At 36.4% G+C, this 17,261-nt stretch overlaps 3 protein-coding genes across 8 annotated transcripts in view; 1 reads left to right on the forward strand and 2 right to left on the reverse strand.

The window, feature by feature from the left end:
• The window catches only part of LOC113116336 (glutamate-rich WD repeat-containing protein 1-like), a 30,170-nt gene extending 18,101 nt beyond the window's left edge, over positions 1-12,069 (reverse strand). The window contains exons 1-7 of one of the 2 annotated variants that reach the window (XM_026284432.1): positions 11,829-12,069; positions 10,743-10,860; positions 10,469-10,628; positions 10,136-10,346; positions 8,606-8,748; positions 8,334-8,525; positions 7,458-7,789 (exon numbers count right to left, since the gene is read on the reverse strand). In XM_026284432.1, the coding sequence (XP_026140217.1) occupies positions 7,481-7,789; positions 8,334-8,525; positions 8,606-8,748; positions 10,136-10,346; positions 10,469-10,628; positions 10,743-10,860; positions 11,829-12,042 (1,347 nt within the window). In that variant the 5' untranslated portion in view covers positions 12,043-12,069 and the 3' untranslated portion in view covers positions 7,458-7,480. Of the gene's footprint in view, positions 1-6,948; positions 7,790-8,333; positions 8,526-8,605; positions 8,749-10,135; positions 10,347-10,468; positions 10,629-10,742; positions 10,861-11,828 lie in introns of those variants that run through there. The other variant, XM_026284431.1, reaches the window with a different exon arrangement.
• On the forward strand, positions 2,761-6,390 carry LOC113116337 (uncharacterized). Of its 4 annotated transcripts, none has more exons than XM_026284434.1 (3): positions 2,761-2,920; positions 3,071-3,135; positions 4,231-6,390. In XM_026284434.1, exon 3 carries the CDS (start codon positions 4,253-4,255, stop codon positions 5,138-5,140), a length of 888 nt encoding a protein of 295 aa, XP_026140219.1. In that variant the 5' UTR covers positions 2,761-2,920; positions 3,071-3,135; positions 4,231-4,252; the 3' UTR covers positions 5,141-6,390. The 4 variants fall into 4 exon arrangements, with proteins under 4 accessions (XP_026140219.1, XP_026140218.1, XP_026140220.1 ...); XM_026284433.1 differs by having other exon boundaries at positions 4,244-6,390; XM_026284435.1 differs by having other exon boundaries at positions 3,071-3,102.
• Positions 12,070-12,937: 868 nt separating the features above from the next.
• LOC113116343 (uncharacterized) lies at positions 12,938-16,513 on the reverse strand. 2 transcript variants are annotated; one of them, XM_026284443.1, is made up of 5 exons: positions 15,818-16,508; positions 15,529-15,641; positions 15,270-15,338; positions 14,302-14,433; positions 12,938-13,982 (listed from the first exon to the last, which is right to left on the reverse strand). In XM_026284443.1, the coding sequence occupies exons 1-5, from the start codon at positions 15,828-15,830 to the stop codon at positions 13,623-13,625; spliced, it is 687 nt and encodes a 228-aa protein (XP_026140228.1). In that variant the 5' UTR covers positions 15,831-16,508; the 3' UTR covers positions 12,938-13,622. The 2 variants fall into 2 exon arrangements, with proteins under 2 accessions (XP_026140228.1, XP_026140229.1); XM_026284444.1 differs by lacking the exon at positions 15,270-15,338 and having other exon boundaries at positions 15,818-16,513.
• Between the last annotated feature and the right edge of the window lie 748 nt (positions 16,514-17,261).

Consider the following 17,261-nt stretch of genomic DNA (forward strand, 5'->3'; position numbering starts at 1 on the left):
ATTCGTTTCAGTAAAAATTTAATTATCTTGATTTTTTTCAAATGGAAATAGCTTAGTCAAATATAGTGAAATTAAAACTGATTCCAGTTCTTTTTTGTTAACATACCATGAAAAGAAGAAACATTTTATATATATATATATATATATATATATATATATATATATATATATATATATATATATATATTTTTTTTTTTTTTTTTTTTTTTTTTTTTAATATATAATTTTAACTCACTTTATTGAATTAAATTAAGGACCTAAAGATTTTAAGCATACACCACTGGGTGGCAACATTTTCATCAAAATGGTTACTTAAGATAGAAACAACAAACAACTTCGAAAGCTTGTGGTATTATGGTCTGACGTGTTAAACATATATTTATGTTTTCTGGTGTTAATGAGATCTACTGTATTGCTTTTATTCCACCTCAAATGTAAGTAGCCTACACTGTTTACTTCATGGGCGTTCCCTCCGAGGGGGCAAGGGAGGCAATGTTTTTGGAAATTGGATGACAAAATTAGTAATGTCGATATTACTAACATAAATCGCAAATATTACTAAATATGGCATTAAAGGTATAAAAGTCACTCCGTTTTTATGAGTAACACTGTCAAACAGCGACACCCGCAGGTAAAGTTACAATGGAGTCATGCCTCCCTTCAGCCCATTGACTTTCAGCAGAGACCCTTAGCACGCCATGACTGTTCTGTGGGAGAGTCGCGTGAGAGGAGGTTCTGGTTGAATGTGATTGGTTCGTGCGATAAATCCCGCCTCGCCTCTTGTTTTCGTGCAAGCTCTAGGCTTGAATGAAGAAAATAATGGCATTATTGATTAATTATAAAGTAAATAAACAATTCTCCCGCTTAGATACCACTAGTTTGTCACGTCAAAATAAAACTTGAAATGGTATGAAGACGTGATGACTGCATCAGTTTTATTAAGCATTCAGCTTGATGACTCTTGTCTGTGACTGTGTTTACAGAGCTTTTATGACGATGAGCCGAAAATAAGTTGACTATTAAAAAGAACAGCTTAATTATAAGTTCACAAATAAAAAATATAAATATCGTTAACATTTTACAATAAGGTGTCTTTTAATGTGTTAATTAAAATGAACAAACAATGAACATTTATTACAGTAGCTATTCAGCTTTGTTTACATTAGTCAGTACAAATACTGTTGTTCAGTGTTAGTTCAAAGTGCATAAACTAATGTTAACAATCAACTTTTTATTTTAATAGTGCATTCGTAAATGTTAAAATTATTATTAACTAAGTTTAATAAATGCTGTAGAAGTAGGCTATTGTCCATTCTTTGTAATTAACTAATTAACTAAAGTAGTTAACTAATGTTAACTTCTGAAGCCTTATTGTAAATTGTTGTAATTGTTGCAATTGTTACTGACTTTAGTTATTATTTTGGGAATAAATATAAAAATGCATAAAAACAATATGACATGTATAATTAGTGTTAAATATATATATATATATAAACCCATAATATTAATAAAATATAAAATAGCATTATATTTGTTCTATTTTTTATGTAATATTTATTTAACCAGGAAGATGTGACAGCATTAAGTGTACGGGTATTCTAGGGAATTTGCAGGAGATCAAAAACAAATCCATGTTTATTTTAGTATTTTAGCATTGTAAAAGTAAAAGATTGATTTTGTGTTCATTCATGTAAAAGGATTCTCTAATCCAGTAAACCACTCAGTAATGCTGGGCAGTATGTGTGATCTCGCACACCGGCAATACTTCCAGGCATTCATCATTGTATTAGTAACCCCAGAGATAGTGTATTTTAGTGTGACGTAAGCTGTGCTAAGAAAGAGGAAGTGATGTGATGTGATTCATGGCTCAGCTGCAGCATCCTTGAATTCTCTTCCCAGGCAGGAAATCTTGGCCACCAAAGGAGAAAGACTGTCAATTGTAGCCTTTAGTCTATAATTAATTTTAACTCTATAAAGACTGCTTCGTGTTTGATACATTAATTTTTAAGGTCGATATATATATATATATATATATATATATATATATACACATTTTTCACTGAAAATTCTGTTATACACAGTCTTCTACATGCTTACTCTGATTCATAGATTATTTGAGTATATTTAAGTATAGCAGTGTGTGTGTGTATGATTAGACACATCATGTTAAATGTATTAGCCTATATTTAAATATACAATAAAGATGTAGAGCTTTTATCATAAGACAATAAGATTAATCAGTGATATAACAGTTTTTTTTTCTTTCTTTTTTCCCCTTACTATTCTTTTTTTCAAGTTGTGCTTTACAGGGTCAACTTTGAACTTAAAAAAGGTCTTTAGCTTTATCATCCTGGCCCTTGCACTTCTAATACTGATAGTGAAAGCCATTTACATGGAGATACAAAAACAAAATACAAACAGAGCTTTAGAACAGGTTGATTCGATAAGCTCTGCTTGAAATGTTGACAGACGGGATTCCAAAACGTGTTTCATTGTGTTTCATCCATGGCAATAAACTAAACACAATCTACAAATAGTCCTATATAAATCCCTATATGCTTTCTTCATCTTCAACCCTTCTACTCCTGAATTACTCCTAATTCTACACTTGAGTGAGGTTGGACCATATCCACACATCAATAAGACGAAAATCCGTGTGAAATAATTTTATTCTGAGAGGGAAAATACACAGGCTGCGTCAGTCAGTCCTTTGATTCAGTAACACAGCTGTAGCCAGCTCCCATTCAAAACTCACGTCACTTCCTCGCCCATCCCTAAAGGGAAAAAAAAGAAATATCGGAGAGAAGAGAGACGCCAGTAAAGTCAGTAAAAGAGGGAAAGCGAAAGATATTTAAAGAAACATTTGGTTATAAGAATAACAAATTGGCGCAACCTCACTGATAAGCACGCGGTGATCAAAGTAAGTTTCATTCCGTCGTTTTAAAAGAAGCCGATTCGATAACTCAGTTGGGCGCGTAACTTTTGCACTTTTGGAGACTTTGCACTTTAGGAGACCTTCATTGCATTAAGCTGGAATATTTAATAACACATTGATTTTTGCTTTATACAGCTTCATTGGACAGGAGGAAGCATTCAGACAAGGCAGGTCTTCTGCTTAAAATTATAAGACCACTGGTAAGAGTTAACTTACTTGGCTCCAATTAAACTGTTTCGTTATTATAATGTGTATTAAATGTGCATAAAAGTTGTTTTATAGTATTCATCAGATGAACTAGCTTCAGAATATGTGATTTTATGCATGAAGTCAATAGACCTGTTAAAGGCGTCAAGAACTGATTCGCTTTCCAGCTGTTGCAGTTGTTTATGAATAGTTCAGGTCACACAAATGGCGATTTAACGCATTTCTTCCTATAAAAATGATTCTCAAATGATCCCAAAATGTTTTTTTAACAACAAAACCCGCTAATTATAAAACTACTTATAAAATGTTTTGTCGAAGCAATTAAATATAATTTTAGTATAATAAACTATCCCTTCAGAGCTTCAGAAAACAGTCAAATTCCTGTCTTTTCATAAATCTAAATAGTAGATTTAAAATCAAATTACGTGTTAAAAAGATGAAACCGTGGGCACGTTCATTATGTTTCTCTGAGACTGTGAGAGTGTCTTGACCTCGCCTCGCGAGAAAGCTCGAGTGAAGAATGCACTTAAGCACGCGCTGCACATACAAGTCCGAGCTTGGCTTCGGCGTCTGTCAGCTCCTCTTTTTCACAGCCTTTACGCAATCATACCGCTTTTTTTTTTTTTGCGACGTAATGATTTCATATCTGACTGTGAATAAAATATGGAAATTTACCTGGTATTATAAACACGTGTCTTACATCTCCCTTAAAAATCAGAGTCCCACTGAATAAAAACTTGGATAAGGGAAGATATTTTAAAATGTGAACAGCATAAAATAAACATTAAATATAATAAAATGTGAATATTTATATTATTTTAATTTAGAATATAGGAGATTTAGGAATGCCACTAAAATCACATTCAAAAACAAATGTATACATACAAGGACTAAAAAAAAGAAAAAAAAAATGTGTGTGTGTGTGTGTATATATATATATATATATATATATATATATATGTGTATATATATATATATATATATATATATATATATATATATATATATATATATATAATGGTTAATTATAAACCATTTTATTGCACTTTAAATGTTTATTCCACCTTTTCCTTCATCTGACTTTGCAGTTTCATTCCTCAGTTTGCTACCATGCCTCTCCACAAATCATCTTCTCGAACCCCGCGGCTGGACCCCACCATGATCTCCGCTCCACTGGGTGATTTCCGTCACACCATGCACATTGGTCGAGGTGGAGACGCTTTTGGTGACACCTCCTTCCTGTCCAGCCATGGCCCCTCTAGTCCTAATCCCACGTCGGTGCAGCAACCAGCCATGGGAGCCACTGTAGATACCACAGACAATCAGATGAACCACAACAATGAAATCGAATACGCAGAAGATACTGGTCCAAATGAGCTCCGGCACTCCGATTCAGTTTCTTCCTTTGACCTCGACTTGGATTTAGGGCCTTCGATTTTAGGAGATGTCCTGGGAGTGATGGACGGTATGACGATGGGTTCTCACAAAGACAATGAAGACGTGTTTAGTCCCAGCAGGAGCTCGAGGGATGTGATGATGTCACCAGGGAATGCTGCCAATGAGTTGAACGAGAGGATGAGGATGGAAAGTATGACCACAGAGGGGAGCCATCGAGATGAGCAGCTGAATGAGGTGAACGGTGTGAAATCAAAAGGCCTCAGGCCCAAAGTGCGATTCAGCGACAAACGAGATGAGATCATCGGTCGACAGGAAGTAATCGAGGGGCTAGATGTGGAAGTAGAAGAAGAAATGGGCTTGAGACCGAATAAGGGGATGCAAGAGACCCAAGATCCAAGACAAGCAGAGGTGGTTAATCAGAAAGAGGACAACTCTCCAAGCCTCTCTTCCTCAGGGAGCTCAGAGTATGAGGGAGTTTCACCGCTGGACCGGAGGAGAGAAGACCAGCATCTTTCAGAAACAGATTCAGAGGAGGAAGGTGCCAACGGACAACAAGGATACACTTTTGAGGATGAATTTGATGATGAGATTGGCCTATAAAAGGACATAGTGAGCGATTTGAGGACCAAAAATAAGTCATTGGCATTTGGATCATGACATACGAACAGAATTATTCTTAAAAAAAAAAAATCCATAGAGAGAGAGTTCATGAAAATATCTTCTCGAGGTAAAAACTGGACAATCTGGAACTTTCCTTTCCAGGTTTACAATGGTGTTTGCTCATTTTGGAACTATTCCATGAAAGTAAGACAATGTTGCGGTTTTGTTTTTATTGTATTTACTACAAATTTTGAAAGTCTCCCATGGACAGTGTGATGTCTTACAAAGAATAGCCTATGAACAAAGCTATTCATACATTTCCCATGGTCTCAGCTATATAAAATTGAGCAGTAAATGTTCAGTTTTTCCAGTTCATAACTCCGTTATAGGGCACTTTACCTTCTTCAGGTAACTGGACACAGCTGTAATCTCAATGGAGAGTGAAAACCTGCAGTTCAACCAGAATGGAACAAAAAGGTGATGCTTTGAATGACAGCTGACCTTTTAAAGCCAAACACAACATACAAAGTTATAAATTATTGTTTATATTATGGTTATCTATAGTGCCTTACACGACAATGTTTTTCAACTTTGTCTTGCTTAGTTTCACTGAAAAGCCTACGATGAAGCTTTTCTTTTTGTGGGAAGATGCAAGGTTGCTGGATGCATTCACAAATGCTGGAATTTTCTCCTGGGAGTTTTCATCATTACATATACATTCATATCTTAAAATGCAATAAGCAATCACATTGTGTATTGTTTATGGAGATGTACTCATTTAAGAAGTGTAAAAATGAAATGCACGTAATAGTTACACACTACAAAATAGTCTTAAAGCTAAACAGCTGCAAAATGCATATAGCTTTTAAACTGTGAATGAAAACATTCTGGTTGATTATTTGACTAGTTCTCGGCTAGATCCATAAAAGTAAGCATGGAAAGCTTTAATAGGTTGAGTTTCATTTTTAAAAGCAGTTGCTTTTGTTATGCTTTCACAGTTGTTTGATTTGAATGCTGAAGAATATATAACAGACAATCAGTGATTATTTTACACTCCAAACCACTCTGCCAATTGAAAAAATGTTGGGCTAGACCAAAGTGTGTAATTAAAATTTTATTCAACTTTTTGTGGCATTTTGCATTCTTTGAATGTGTTGAAGGGAGGCAGATGCATTTCTGTTAGCAGGCTATTTTTATTGATATATTTTTTTTATTTTAAAGGCAAGTAAATAAATGAATACTATCTTTAACTCCCTCCTATTTTATTTTAATGTCATCAGCGTGGGATCATCTAGCCTTAAGATAGCTTCAGGAAGGTTGGATGGATTGACAGATCGGTGGATTGAATGATAAATAAATAGAAATAAGATAGTTTAGATCAAGACCTCAAAATAATTATAAATTTTATACATTATGGAATTGCTGTATATGGTGTTGGCTATCTACAAATGCAACATACATGAGCACAAGTCCAGAGTTCAAAGTTTAAAAGGTAACAATTGCTGGAAGTGGAGTTAAGCATTTACAAAAATGTCTACAAAAATGTAAACAAGTCCTTTCTTCGTACTTACACTGGAGGGTATCCTTCAATATTAAAACCATTTCCTCTTTCTAGCAAGGGTCGGTCAACTCATCTCAGTCTTGAAAGAAAATGCAGAGCACTCACTGCGTGTATAATTTTTGCTGTTTTTGAATATAACATGATTTTATCCATCTTTTGCATATTATCTAGGATTAGCACATTTCCTTTAGTACACTTTAAAGTTGTTAACTGAAAAAAAAGACAAAATGCACAAGGAACAGTTTAGTTGCCATTTATTTATCATGAAGAAATAACAAAAAAATTCTGTTTATGATAATATGTGTGAAGGCTACTATGGTTAGAACCATAAAACCAGCAGTCAGCCTGAATAATTAAAACCCACAGTCTGCCTTTAGCAGCTTTAGACTGAAAGACTAAAATATCTTTCTCTGTTTTGTCCATTATGAGAAAAGAAGTCTTTTTTTTTTTAAACTGAATGGATACCCAAGGAAAAGTAAATATTCGGTAAATATACTGGTGTTACTTATAACTAATGAATAAAGTTAATACACAAACAACAAACTGGTAGATGATTCAGAACGGAGTTTTAATGAGTACTTAATGAGTAATAAGTATTTCTGCCTCAAGAAGTTGAAATATTGGTTCCAGAAGGTGTAGAAAAATGAAAGAAATGCAAACCTAGATGTACCATTCATCCATCTATGTACATTTCAAATGATACACATGTATATTCTTTCTGCCTGAAACTGTCCACTCTCTCTCTGTCCCTCTTCTCACACACACACACACACACACAGTTAAACAGAAATAGTTCTGAAGATGTTGAATCCAGACAGCGCGGTGGAAATGAGAACTCCAGGAATCTGTGGGTGCCAGTGGAGCTCCTTCACTTCTTTCTGGCCCTGGTGAAGGAACAGTAGCTGAGGTGGTAGTTGTTTTAAGCCCTCTGCCTGTTCTCCAATGTCACATGACTCCACGGATAGATCCCATTGGCTGACAACATCATCAGCTCCAGAAGCGGCAAACACACTGGAGTCAACAGGGTTCCACTCCACTGACGTCACAGGAGCACTGTGCTGCTTAAAACTGGCCACTGGACGTCCAGACTGAAAGAAAGAAACACGAATGTGATTTAACTAAACAATATACAATAAAAAAAAAAAAAAAGATTTATTATTTAAAACGTTTTATTTATACTTTTATTCAGACAGCAACAACAAATTTATCATCAAAAAAGTGACAGTAAAAACATTTAGAATGTTATAAAAGATCAGTTTAAAAAATGCTGCTCTTTTTAACTTTCTATTCAAATAATCACAAAAAAATATATAGTTTACACAAAAATAGTAAGCAGCACATTGATAAGAAAACTAAATTATTTGAATGGCATGGTGTACATTCTAAAATTCATTCATTAATAAAACTACATCCTCATTTTAAAAGCACAATTTCACTGTAGTGGTTTCCAAGTAGGTTTTTGGAAACACCCTAGAACGGTACACCCTATAACGATACAGCTAACAAACAGGCATGAAATGCTTCTGTCTCTTCAGGAGATTCCAGATAGACTTGTTTCTTTTAATGATTTAATTGGTAACGCTTTAGCTGAAAAATAAACATTAATATTAGTTTCGTCTTGCTCATGCTCACCTGGAACTGCCTTAAATCCCAGACTTTGAGGAGGCCGTCATCTCCTCCAGACAAAATAAAAGGTTCAGTCCGGTTCCAGCTGATAACATTGATGTCTGAAGAATGAGCCTCATTGGCAGAGAGCATGGAATTAGGTGGTGCCCTTATGTCCCAAATGCGAATGGATTGATCCACTGAACAGGACGCAAAAACCTGGAGGTGAGGGAGAAGCACTGATTTAACCATTACATCCACTTTCATTATACAATATTTGAATATAATCTTTCTCATACTGTGGCTTCAGTAGGTGACCACTGCAGGTCCTCAACAGACTTGCTGTGTGAGCTGAAAGGCCGTTGGTCAACTTTCCAAGTCCCGCCCTCCTGTGGCTCCCAGACATGAATGTTCTTCTTGCAGTCGCCGCTTACCAGGCGTCCTGAGGCAAGGAAACATGACATGACTTGAGTCTTAGCCAGTAGTCCCATTAATCTAGACATCTGTTTGTAAGGAGGACGTAAGACCATGTTTTCACTTGTTACATCCACCTTGTCTTTTTTATATGTAAGAATTGATGTGGCCATTTGTAACTTAAAGGTCCCGTTTTTTGCACTTTTTGGAAGCTTTGATCGTGTTTACAGTGTGCAATATAACGTGTTCATGTTTCGAGTGTAAAAAAAACACAGTATTTTTCACACAATTCACCTATCTGTATGCCGCTGTTTTCACTGTCATAAAAACAGTCTGATGACTTCCTTGTTCTATGAAGCCTCTCCTTCAGAAATACGTAAGGAGTTCTGATTGGGCCAGCGGTTCCTGTGTAGTGATTCGACAGCAGCTGAGAGCAGGCTGCCCTCCTGGTAACGTGATTGGACTAGTTTTGGTGTAGTTTTGAGAAGCAAGTGGGCAGGAGCATGTGCTGGAGATGTACTTATAATCACAGGAGCGTTTTTACTGACGAGATGCGCATGAAAATCGCGTTCAATTTTTTTGCACAGCCCTAACATCTAGTTAACAAAGCTAAACAGCATTGCCCTTTGTGTAATAAGTTACAGAAACTGTTAAACGCACCAACTTAATTAATAAAATACACTTACCGGTTGTGTTCAATAAACAACACCTTCTGCAGACAAAGAGGGAACTGCTCCATCTTTCAAGAATAAACTTTGTGCGAATCCGGCATTAAACTGATTGAGATTGAGAAAGCTGTCCTCAGCAAAATGTGCTGCACATAGTTTTACATGTGGATTATAATTTTCGGCAACAGAGTTCAACATAAATTGTAACCATTGATCTCTAAGTACAGCGTCCCTGGGACGCTCAAACAAAGATGACCGGACTCCGAGATGAAAATAACAGCGTTTCGACGACATGGCGACAAACGCACTCTTCCTCTTCTCTGTCGGAGCACAACAAGACCACGCCCCCGTTTGTGTATTCATGTGGGCGGAGGTTAGTAAAAAAAAAAAAAAACTGTTTTTTGTAGGCGAATTCTGTTAAATCAAATATCTCGCTTGGCATTTAGGTTTGAGCTTTAGAATTTAACAGATATTATTTATACTCTAACAACAACATTACACACTAACTGAAGTTTGAAACATGGGATCATGAAGAACGGGACTTTTAAATGTGCAAGGCTTTCTGTGTCATCTGCTTCTAGCATGAATGTTGCTTGATACTGCACATTGGTATTTGTTATCATATTTTAATGTCATAATCATAAACATATTTATTGGTTTCTAACAAAACTACTACAACTTCCACAAATATTTTACATTCGTTTTGAAAAATAAGTTTGATATAATATTACAATCCAAATTACACACCTGGTACTTTGGGCGACCAATCGATGGCAAATCCTTCTGACATGTGACCAGAAAAACTGAAAAGAGGCGTGGCTTCCTTCTGCTGCTTGATGAAGGCTGACATCGCTGCCGAACTGTGCACCGCCTCAAGCTGAGGTCGGAGGTCAAAAATCTCCACCTGACCTTTCTCTGACCAGAGCGCAGCAAATGTCTGTTCGCCTCGCTGGGTCACCTATTAAAGTAAAAGAAGATCATAACTTTAGATGATGGGTGAGAAAATTAAACTGGTTGGACTGGAAAAAGACTTTAATTCTCCAGAGTTATAAAAACATTAATGAGAGTAACTAGACTTACTCTGACTCGGTTGATCCCACCATAATGTGGCATCATGGCCAGCTCCAACTGTGGTTTCTTCTCCTCGTCCTCATCGTCATCACTTTCTTCGTCACTGCTTTCATTTTCATCTTTATCTTTGTCAGTTTCATGAAGACTGTGCATGCGCATCACAATAAGCCTGGAAAGAGATGAAAATGTCATCATCTTTGGAAGCCAAACATAACCAAAGTATTAGATGATTGTTGCACAACAATAAAAGTAGCAAGCTCTGACAGCAGTCATGTCAGTGTACCTGTTGCTTAAGGCAGTGTCTGCCTGTGTACCAGCACACAGAATCATAGAGAGAGGAAACTGCTCGCGCCCTTCTCCTTCATCATCACGCACCACATCAAAACTCAGACATGGGGCACCTGCAGGGGAAAGACAAGTCTGCTTATTAGAAATTAATTTCAGAAGACAGCGGGTATCGCAAAAAAAACATCTGGTTATTGACAAGTTTGTCCTGTTATGATTCCCACCGATACCCATCCCCATCTCTATCCCACTTCTGATCTGTCCTGTCACAATAAAATACCAAAAATAAATCTTTATAAAAAAAAACACACACACAAAAACCATCCTGGCCATATTTCACCAATTTAAAAAAATAAATAAAAACTGAATAAAAAAAAAAAAGAAAAGAAAAATAAATTTGTGCACAAAAATAATATGTTGGGTGAAGAACTCCTTAATCTTAGTTTTGGACATTTTATTTGTTTTAGTATGCACGTATGGATGCATGCATGTATTTATTGTTCAATTTTCATTGAGCACAATTAATTAATTTGTGGAAAAATGTTTGTTTTGTCAATACGGTTTGTTTTACTGCCTTTTATGTTCACTGTTTATCAGTACTGTTATTTTACTTTGCTAGATTTGAATTGTACTACATTTACATTTAGTAATTTAGTAGACTCTTTTATCCAAAGCAACTACTGTATTACAGCAGCGAGAATCATCATTAAAATAACAGAAAGTGTCAAAATTACTGTAAAGAGAACTAGTAAACTGCCCTTAAAAAAAGGCACAACATGTATTAATAATACTAATAATAATTTCATATTATTGTTATTTACAAATATTATTATTGCAATGCAAATATGTAGCATACATTGAGGATCTATAGGATTTTGTGCCATTATTTTCCTAAGACTTAAATAATTATCCATTTCTCAATACTGTAACCTATCCTAACATTTTAATTTTAGACAATGGTACATTTTTATATGTTGCCTGCTCATAGATATAGTAATTCAAACACTATGATTACATTTTAGCATTGCACATAAAACCATATCTCGCTCGTGCATGTTTCTGTTCAGTGATGTTGAGCACTGACCGGTCTGGCACTCGTGATACATGCGGTAAGCGGAGCGGTCCATCTCCAGCTCTTCTCCCGGCTGAAGCGGCTGCAGACCGGGGACATAGACCTTCCCCTCTCCGTCCCCGTTCTGTCCTTCTCCCTCCATATCATCCTCGTCGCTTCCACTCGCCTCCATGTCCTCAAACTCATCGTCCTCCTGAGGCAACGTGTCTTCACCGGCCGCGGACATTTTGAGAGAGCGGAGGACTTCCGCTTCAGGTCACGTGGTTTAAAGCGCATCCTGAACCCTGTACAGAGTTGGAAAGCACGCGGGAACTGTTGTCCCAAAGAAATCTTTTACAGAAATCCTTCTCACCTTTTGTCTTTTTTATTGACCAGACTGTAAAAATCTGTACATGAGATTTGACTGAGATATAATTACCAGTCTTGACACTTTACAATGGATCCATAGTTAACTACATTAGTTAACATGAACTAACAATATGTCTAGGGTATATTAATCTTAGTTCATGTTAAGTTGCTGCATTTACTAATATTAAAATCAAAGCTGTATATGTAAGTATTTAATAGACCTGAGCTAACAAACTAACAATGAACAGTTGGCGTTATGAACAAACTTGAATAAAAATTTATAAATATTGTAACAGAAGCTCATTTGCTCGTTGTTGGTTAATACAACATTGCCTAGCAGGAGCTTACTGTAAAGGATGGACCAGCAAACCAGTTAAGGCTGATTTCACATGATTTTTCCACACAGGGTGGGCCTGTGCTAGTCTGCATCTGGTTTGCCTCATTTGTGCTAATCCAAACAAACCCATTTCTGACATTTAACAGGGTCAAATCCTGCATCATTATGAACACTATCCATCAACAATATATAGCTACGATGTAATTTATTGCGTGTTGACTGTGTGATTGTGTTTTATGTGTGTTTTTGAGATGTGCCAGCCACCAGTTGTAGGCTAAATTGTGGTTGAGCAGCAACATTGTGTGAACAAAAGGTCTCTGTGGTGGCCTGTTGTTTGTGCCATCATCTGCAAGTCTCTCCATCCAGCTGATACAAGAAAGAGTCCTCATAAACACACTCTGACAAACAAAAGAGTACAGTCGATTCATGCAAACTCTGACTTTTTTTTCAAGATTTTATTTATATATAAAAATCTACACTTAAAAACAGACAACACTTATACCAAAAACAGACAGATTGTTAAATTCATTTGAGTAAAACATTGCTTGTAGTAACCTTCTGTAAGGCAAGACAACAATACTTGTAAACATGACTTATGTAACCCTTTTGCAAATGTCTTTTCAGAAAGTAGCTTGCTTAAGCTGGTTGCTATGCTACAGTATTATATGGTTTGGATTTACTGTAGAAGATGAGTGTAGTTTTTTTTCCTCTTGAACACAGAGGGATAAGCGGAGACTTTTGGCTTCATGTATTCTTTACTTTTTCACTACAGTCAATGTTAAAACATTCAGTCGACAGGTTTAACCTGAATTATCATGGAGGACACATAATTCACTGTATATGACAGAAAACTGGATAAGTGATAGAAACAATCAGTGCAAAGACATGATGCAGAAAAAAAAACATTGTACACGTACATGAAAGAGAACGTCATATTGGCCATGTGTCTGTTTCCAAAACATCCCTTTTCTCCAACATGCATCTAGAAATCATGAACCGTATTCAGAGAGCAACTTCTCTGAAATCTCAACAACAACAAAAAAAAACAGCAGCTGCCTATTCAAAGTGAAGCTTCCTTTTGGCCAAGTTTTGTGACATATTTAAAACAGATTTCTCACTTTTTACCAAATCAGACTTATTGTTATCCATAGAAAAGAAAAAGTCCAGTAAGAGAAACCTGGGAAAAGTGACTCACTATAGCTGTTAGTCGGACCCTGGTGGAACTGCCTTTTACCAGTCTCTCCTTCTATCACAGGCTGCTGCTCATCCACATGTCCATGGTTCTCCACATTCTCTTCCTCGTCTGATTGTGAAATTTCTTGATCCTCTTCACTTGGGGTAGGGAAGATGCAGTGATGCTCTTTAAAAGCACAATCCAGAATGAGCCATCGTGCGAAGAGGGATGAGGTGAAGGAGAGAAGACCTTCAGGCGATGACTGAACAGATGGGAAAGCAGAGATATCTGGACGATCTGGAATTTTCTGTTTACGAAAAAGATAGAAAAACACTAACCACAAGAGATCTACAATCAGTCAGATCTACAATCAAGAAAGAAAGACGTGTTGATACAACATCTGGAAAAATAGTACAGTGGCAAGAAGTATGGTATGAACATAGTGTGTAAATACACTTTTATAAAAAAGATACAAAAGCTGTCACTGGGATAGTTTTTTTTTTTTTTTAAGGAACAAATATGTACCATTTAGGTACTGATATGTACATTTGAGTGTAACTTTTGACAGGCTCCCACCCCAGTGACAGCTTTTGTACCTTTTTATCTGAGAGTATATTACAATATACCTCTTTTGCTATGTTGTCCAGTGTGAGAACCAGCTCGCTGATGAATCTGTATTTGAGATGAACTCTACTGAGATGCTGGAGGAGCTGAATCCAGGAATTAGACAGGAACACAGCAGCACTGAACACACAGCACTAAACACACACACACACACACACACACACACAAACACACACACACACAGAGAGAGAGAGAGAGAGAGAGAGAGAGAGAGAGGTGTAGTTCTAAGTTTAGCTACTAGGAGCAAAATTAGCAGCTACACCTTTTATATTTGGTTCAATAACAAATAAGTATGGCTGAGATGATAAAGCAGAAGAAAATCTAGGTTTATTACATGTTCAGTTATAATAACAAGTTCTTAGTAATGTAATCTACTTATTGCTTTCATCTGGGAATAAATGTTTATAGCATATTCAACATATTGTGACTCAAAATGGTTAAAAATGTCATTTGGTGTAACCATCAGTTCCAACCATAGAATACATAATTACATAATTAATTAAATCACTATTTTCAAACATTAGAGTTACAGTTAAAGGTGATTCATTAAAACATAAAAATAATCAGGAGGTCCAAAATTTGTATGTTTGGTTATAGGCTGACCTTTATTCTGCAGACAATATTACAAACAATTTAAAACAATATAACTTGCAGGTTTTTTAGTTTTTTAAGAAAAGATAATTTCATGCTACTTATGTTAACATTACTTAAAAAAAAAAAAGTAATTTATTTACTGACTCATCCATTCATTCATTTACAACCACGCAATATTACACCATCTGGACTTTCCTGATAGTAGGCCCCATAAAACATCAAAATCCTATTTACTCTAAAAACCCAAAACACGTTCATTAAGTTTATTATATTTACCGTTTGTGACCGCGCTGCACGTATGCTGTATTTTTGAATAACCTGAATTGAATCATAAAAAGAGCATCACACCCCTGACCCTTTGAACTGTCAGTCTTACCGGCTCATTGCACAGCGCGCTGTCGTTGAAATAGTGAGACACAACGTAGTTCTTTGGAAACACTTGTGGCTGCAATAGATATATATTACAAGGTCAGTTTTTAAAGCCTTTAATAAAGACGAACTATTGATTTAAGATTGCACGGGTTTCTCAGACGTCACCAAAACCACAAATCAACAATAATAAGGTCAGTACAAAAACCACACGGGACAGATCGCGAACTGTCAAGTAAAAATAGTTCTTAAACGTCGAAACTCACGAATCCGGACGTTTCTTCAATGTGTATAGAGTCTTGAAGATTTCTGATCGTCGTCTTCATAAAATCATCACACCCACTTCCTTGAACAGTCAATATTGATAGAAGTAACAGCACTGAAAGGCAAAGGTAAACAGTGTGGGCTCAGAGCATTAAAAGTCTTAACATTTTCTAAACACCAACTCGTTTTCTTCTCTTAATGTCGCAAACACCAACGCACTTTCTGACACAACCATTTAATACGCGCAGCAACTGATGGATCTTCGTCAGTGCTGCACGCGTATCACGTTACCTGTTGGTGACATGCTTCTACCGGCCAATGTGGGCCATATTCCCCATGTTCTTCTTAACCAAGTAGTTTTGCACGACAGATTGCTGCAGAAAGGTTAGGGAAGAATCTCGGTCTCAGTGGCTTTCCTCCTCTTTCTCTCACTGCTGCTCTTTCTCTTGGATCCCACAGCCGCTCTCCATTCTGACCATCTGACTCAATCCCAGTCAAGCACTTGGAAATTCCCAGTCTTCTGATGGAAAAATCCTGACGGACAAGAAGATATTCCTCTCTTTCCTGTGAGATTTTAGTTTCCTGTTTTTTTTCTCTCTCTTTTCTTCTGCTTTGATTTTCCTCCTTCCTTTTCAGTCAGTTTGTTTTGGAGCTTTAATTTCCAGCTGGTGTGCAAGTGAGCAGGACACTTGATCTGTTGTAGGGCACTTCTGAAGGAACAAACAGCGTGGAGGCAGTTTGCTCACTGAAAGTGAAAGTCCTGGTGGTTCAATCTCTCTCCCCGCTCTCTTTAAAGCTCCCCACCCCTTTAGCTCACTAGACAGCATGCACTCCCCCTCTTCTTCTCTCTTCATCAGTACTCAATGCCTTTCCCGGGCTTTGTTTTAGTCATACACTCTGGCAATCTGTTTTTAATTTCCCTCCTCCCCACTCAAGTCTCCATGTCCGTTGCTCCCTCAAACCCACAGTTTATCATCTGAATGATGACTAAGCATGTGAGCTTTCATGACTGTAATGAAAGGAAGTTATATTTCATCATGTTGTAATTCACACTATTCCAGATTAGTCATTGCAAAGCATGTGATGCCTATAAACTGAAGAGGATTCAACAGTGCTGTCATTTAGATAGACAAAGCAGTTAGTTTGTGGTAGTTGGTTTATATAGTCACATGAGAGACTGCATCATTGTGTTTCTGGTTGTTTTTATTTTTAATTGCATTGAAAAAGTGTAGTACACAAATTTGGAGTAGCATTATGATGAATTAAAAAATGGTAAAGTGTGATAAGCAATTAAACCTTCATACAAATAGAAAACTTTTATTCCAACATAAAGCTTTATTTGCCATCAGGAATAAATAAATGGGTAAAAGTACAGGTAAAAGCTATTCTGGCAATTGCCATCAATCAACCTGTGTAGACAGAAATTAATATCTTGCAGTCCACTGGGTATTTTTGATTTTTCTGCACACGTTCACACCCACTCACCACATTTCACAATTTTTTTTATTTCTTTAACATGCACTGATGACTTGTTACTAAATTAGATTAAATTTAATTTATGCATTTATCAGATGCTTTTATCCAAAGTGACTTACAGTGCATTCAGGCTAACATTTTGTGTCCTAACATGTTACACATTTTGAATGCAGAAAATAGTTAAAATGCATGAAATAGTCAAGAAAAAAAGAGGTTTCATGATAGCTACATTTATTTAGGAGGAATTACCCTAGTATAA

Source organism: Carassius auratus, chromosome 16, assembly GCF_003368295.1.
Source record: "Carassius auratus strain Wakin chromosome 16, ASM336829v1, whole genome shotgun sequence".
NCBI lineage: Eukaryota > Metazoa > Chordata > Actinopteri > Cypriniformes > Cyprinidae > Carassius > Carassius auratus.

Excerpts from the sequence above, each read along its gene's own strand:
- LOC113116337 (XM_026284434.1), top strand. The coding sequence starts at position 4,253 with ATGCCTCTCCACAAATCATCTTCTCGAACCCCGCGGCTGGACCCCACC.
- LOC113116343 (XM_026284443.1), bottom strand. Across the intron at positions 15,339-15,528 it reads TTGAAGAAACGTCCGGATTC|CCACAAGTGTTTCCAAAGAA; the intron begins GTGAGTTTCGAC and ends TATCTATTGCAG. Across the intron at positions 13,983-14,301 it reads TGGACAACATAGCAAAAGAG|AAAATTCCAGATCGTCCAGA; the intron begins GTATATTGTAAT and ends TTTCGTAAACAG.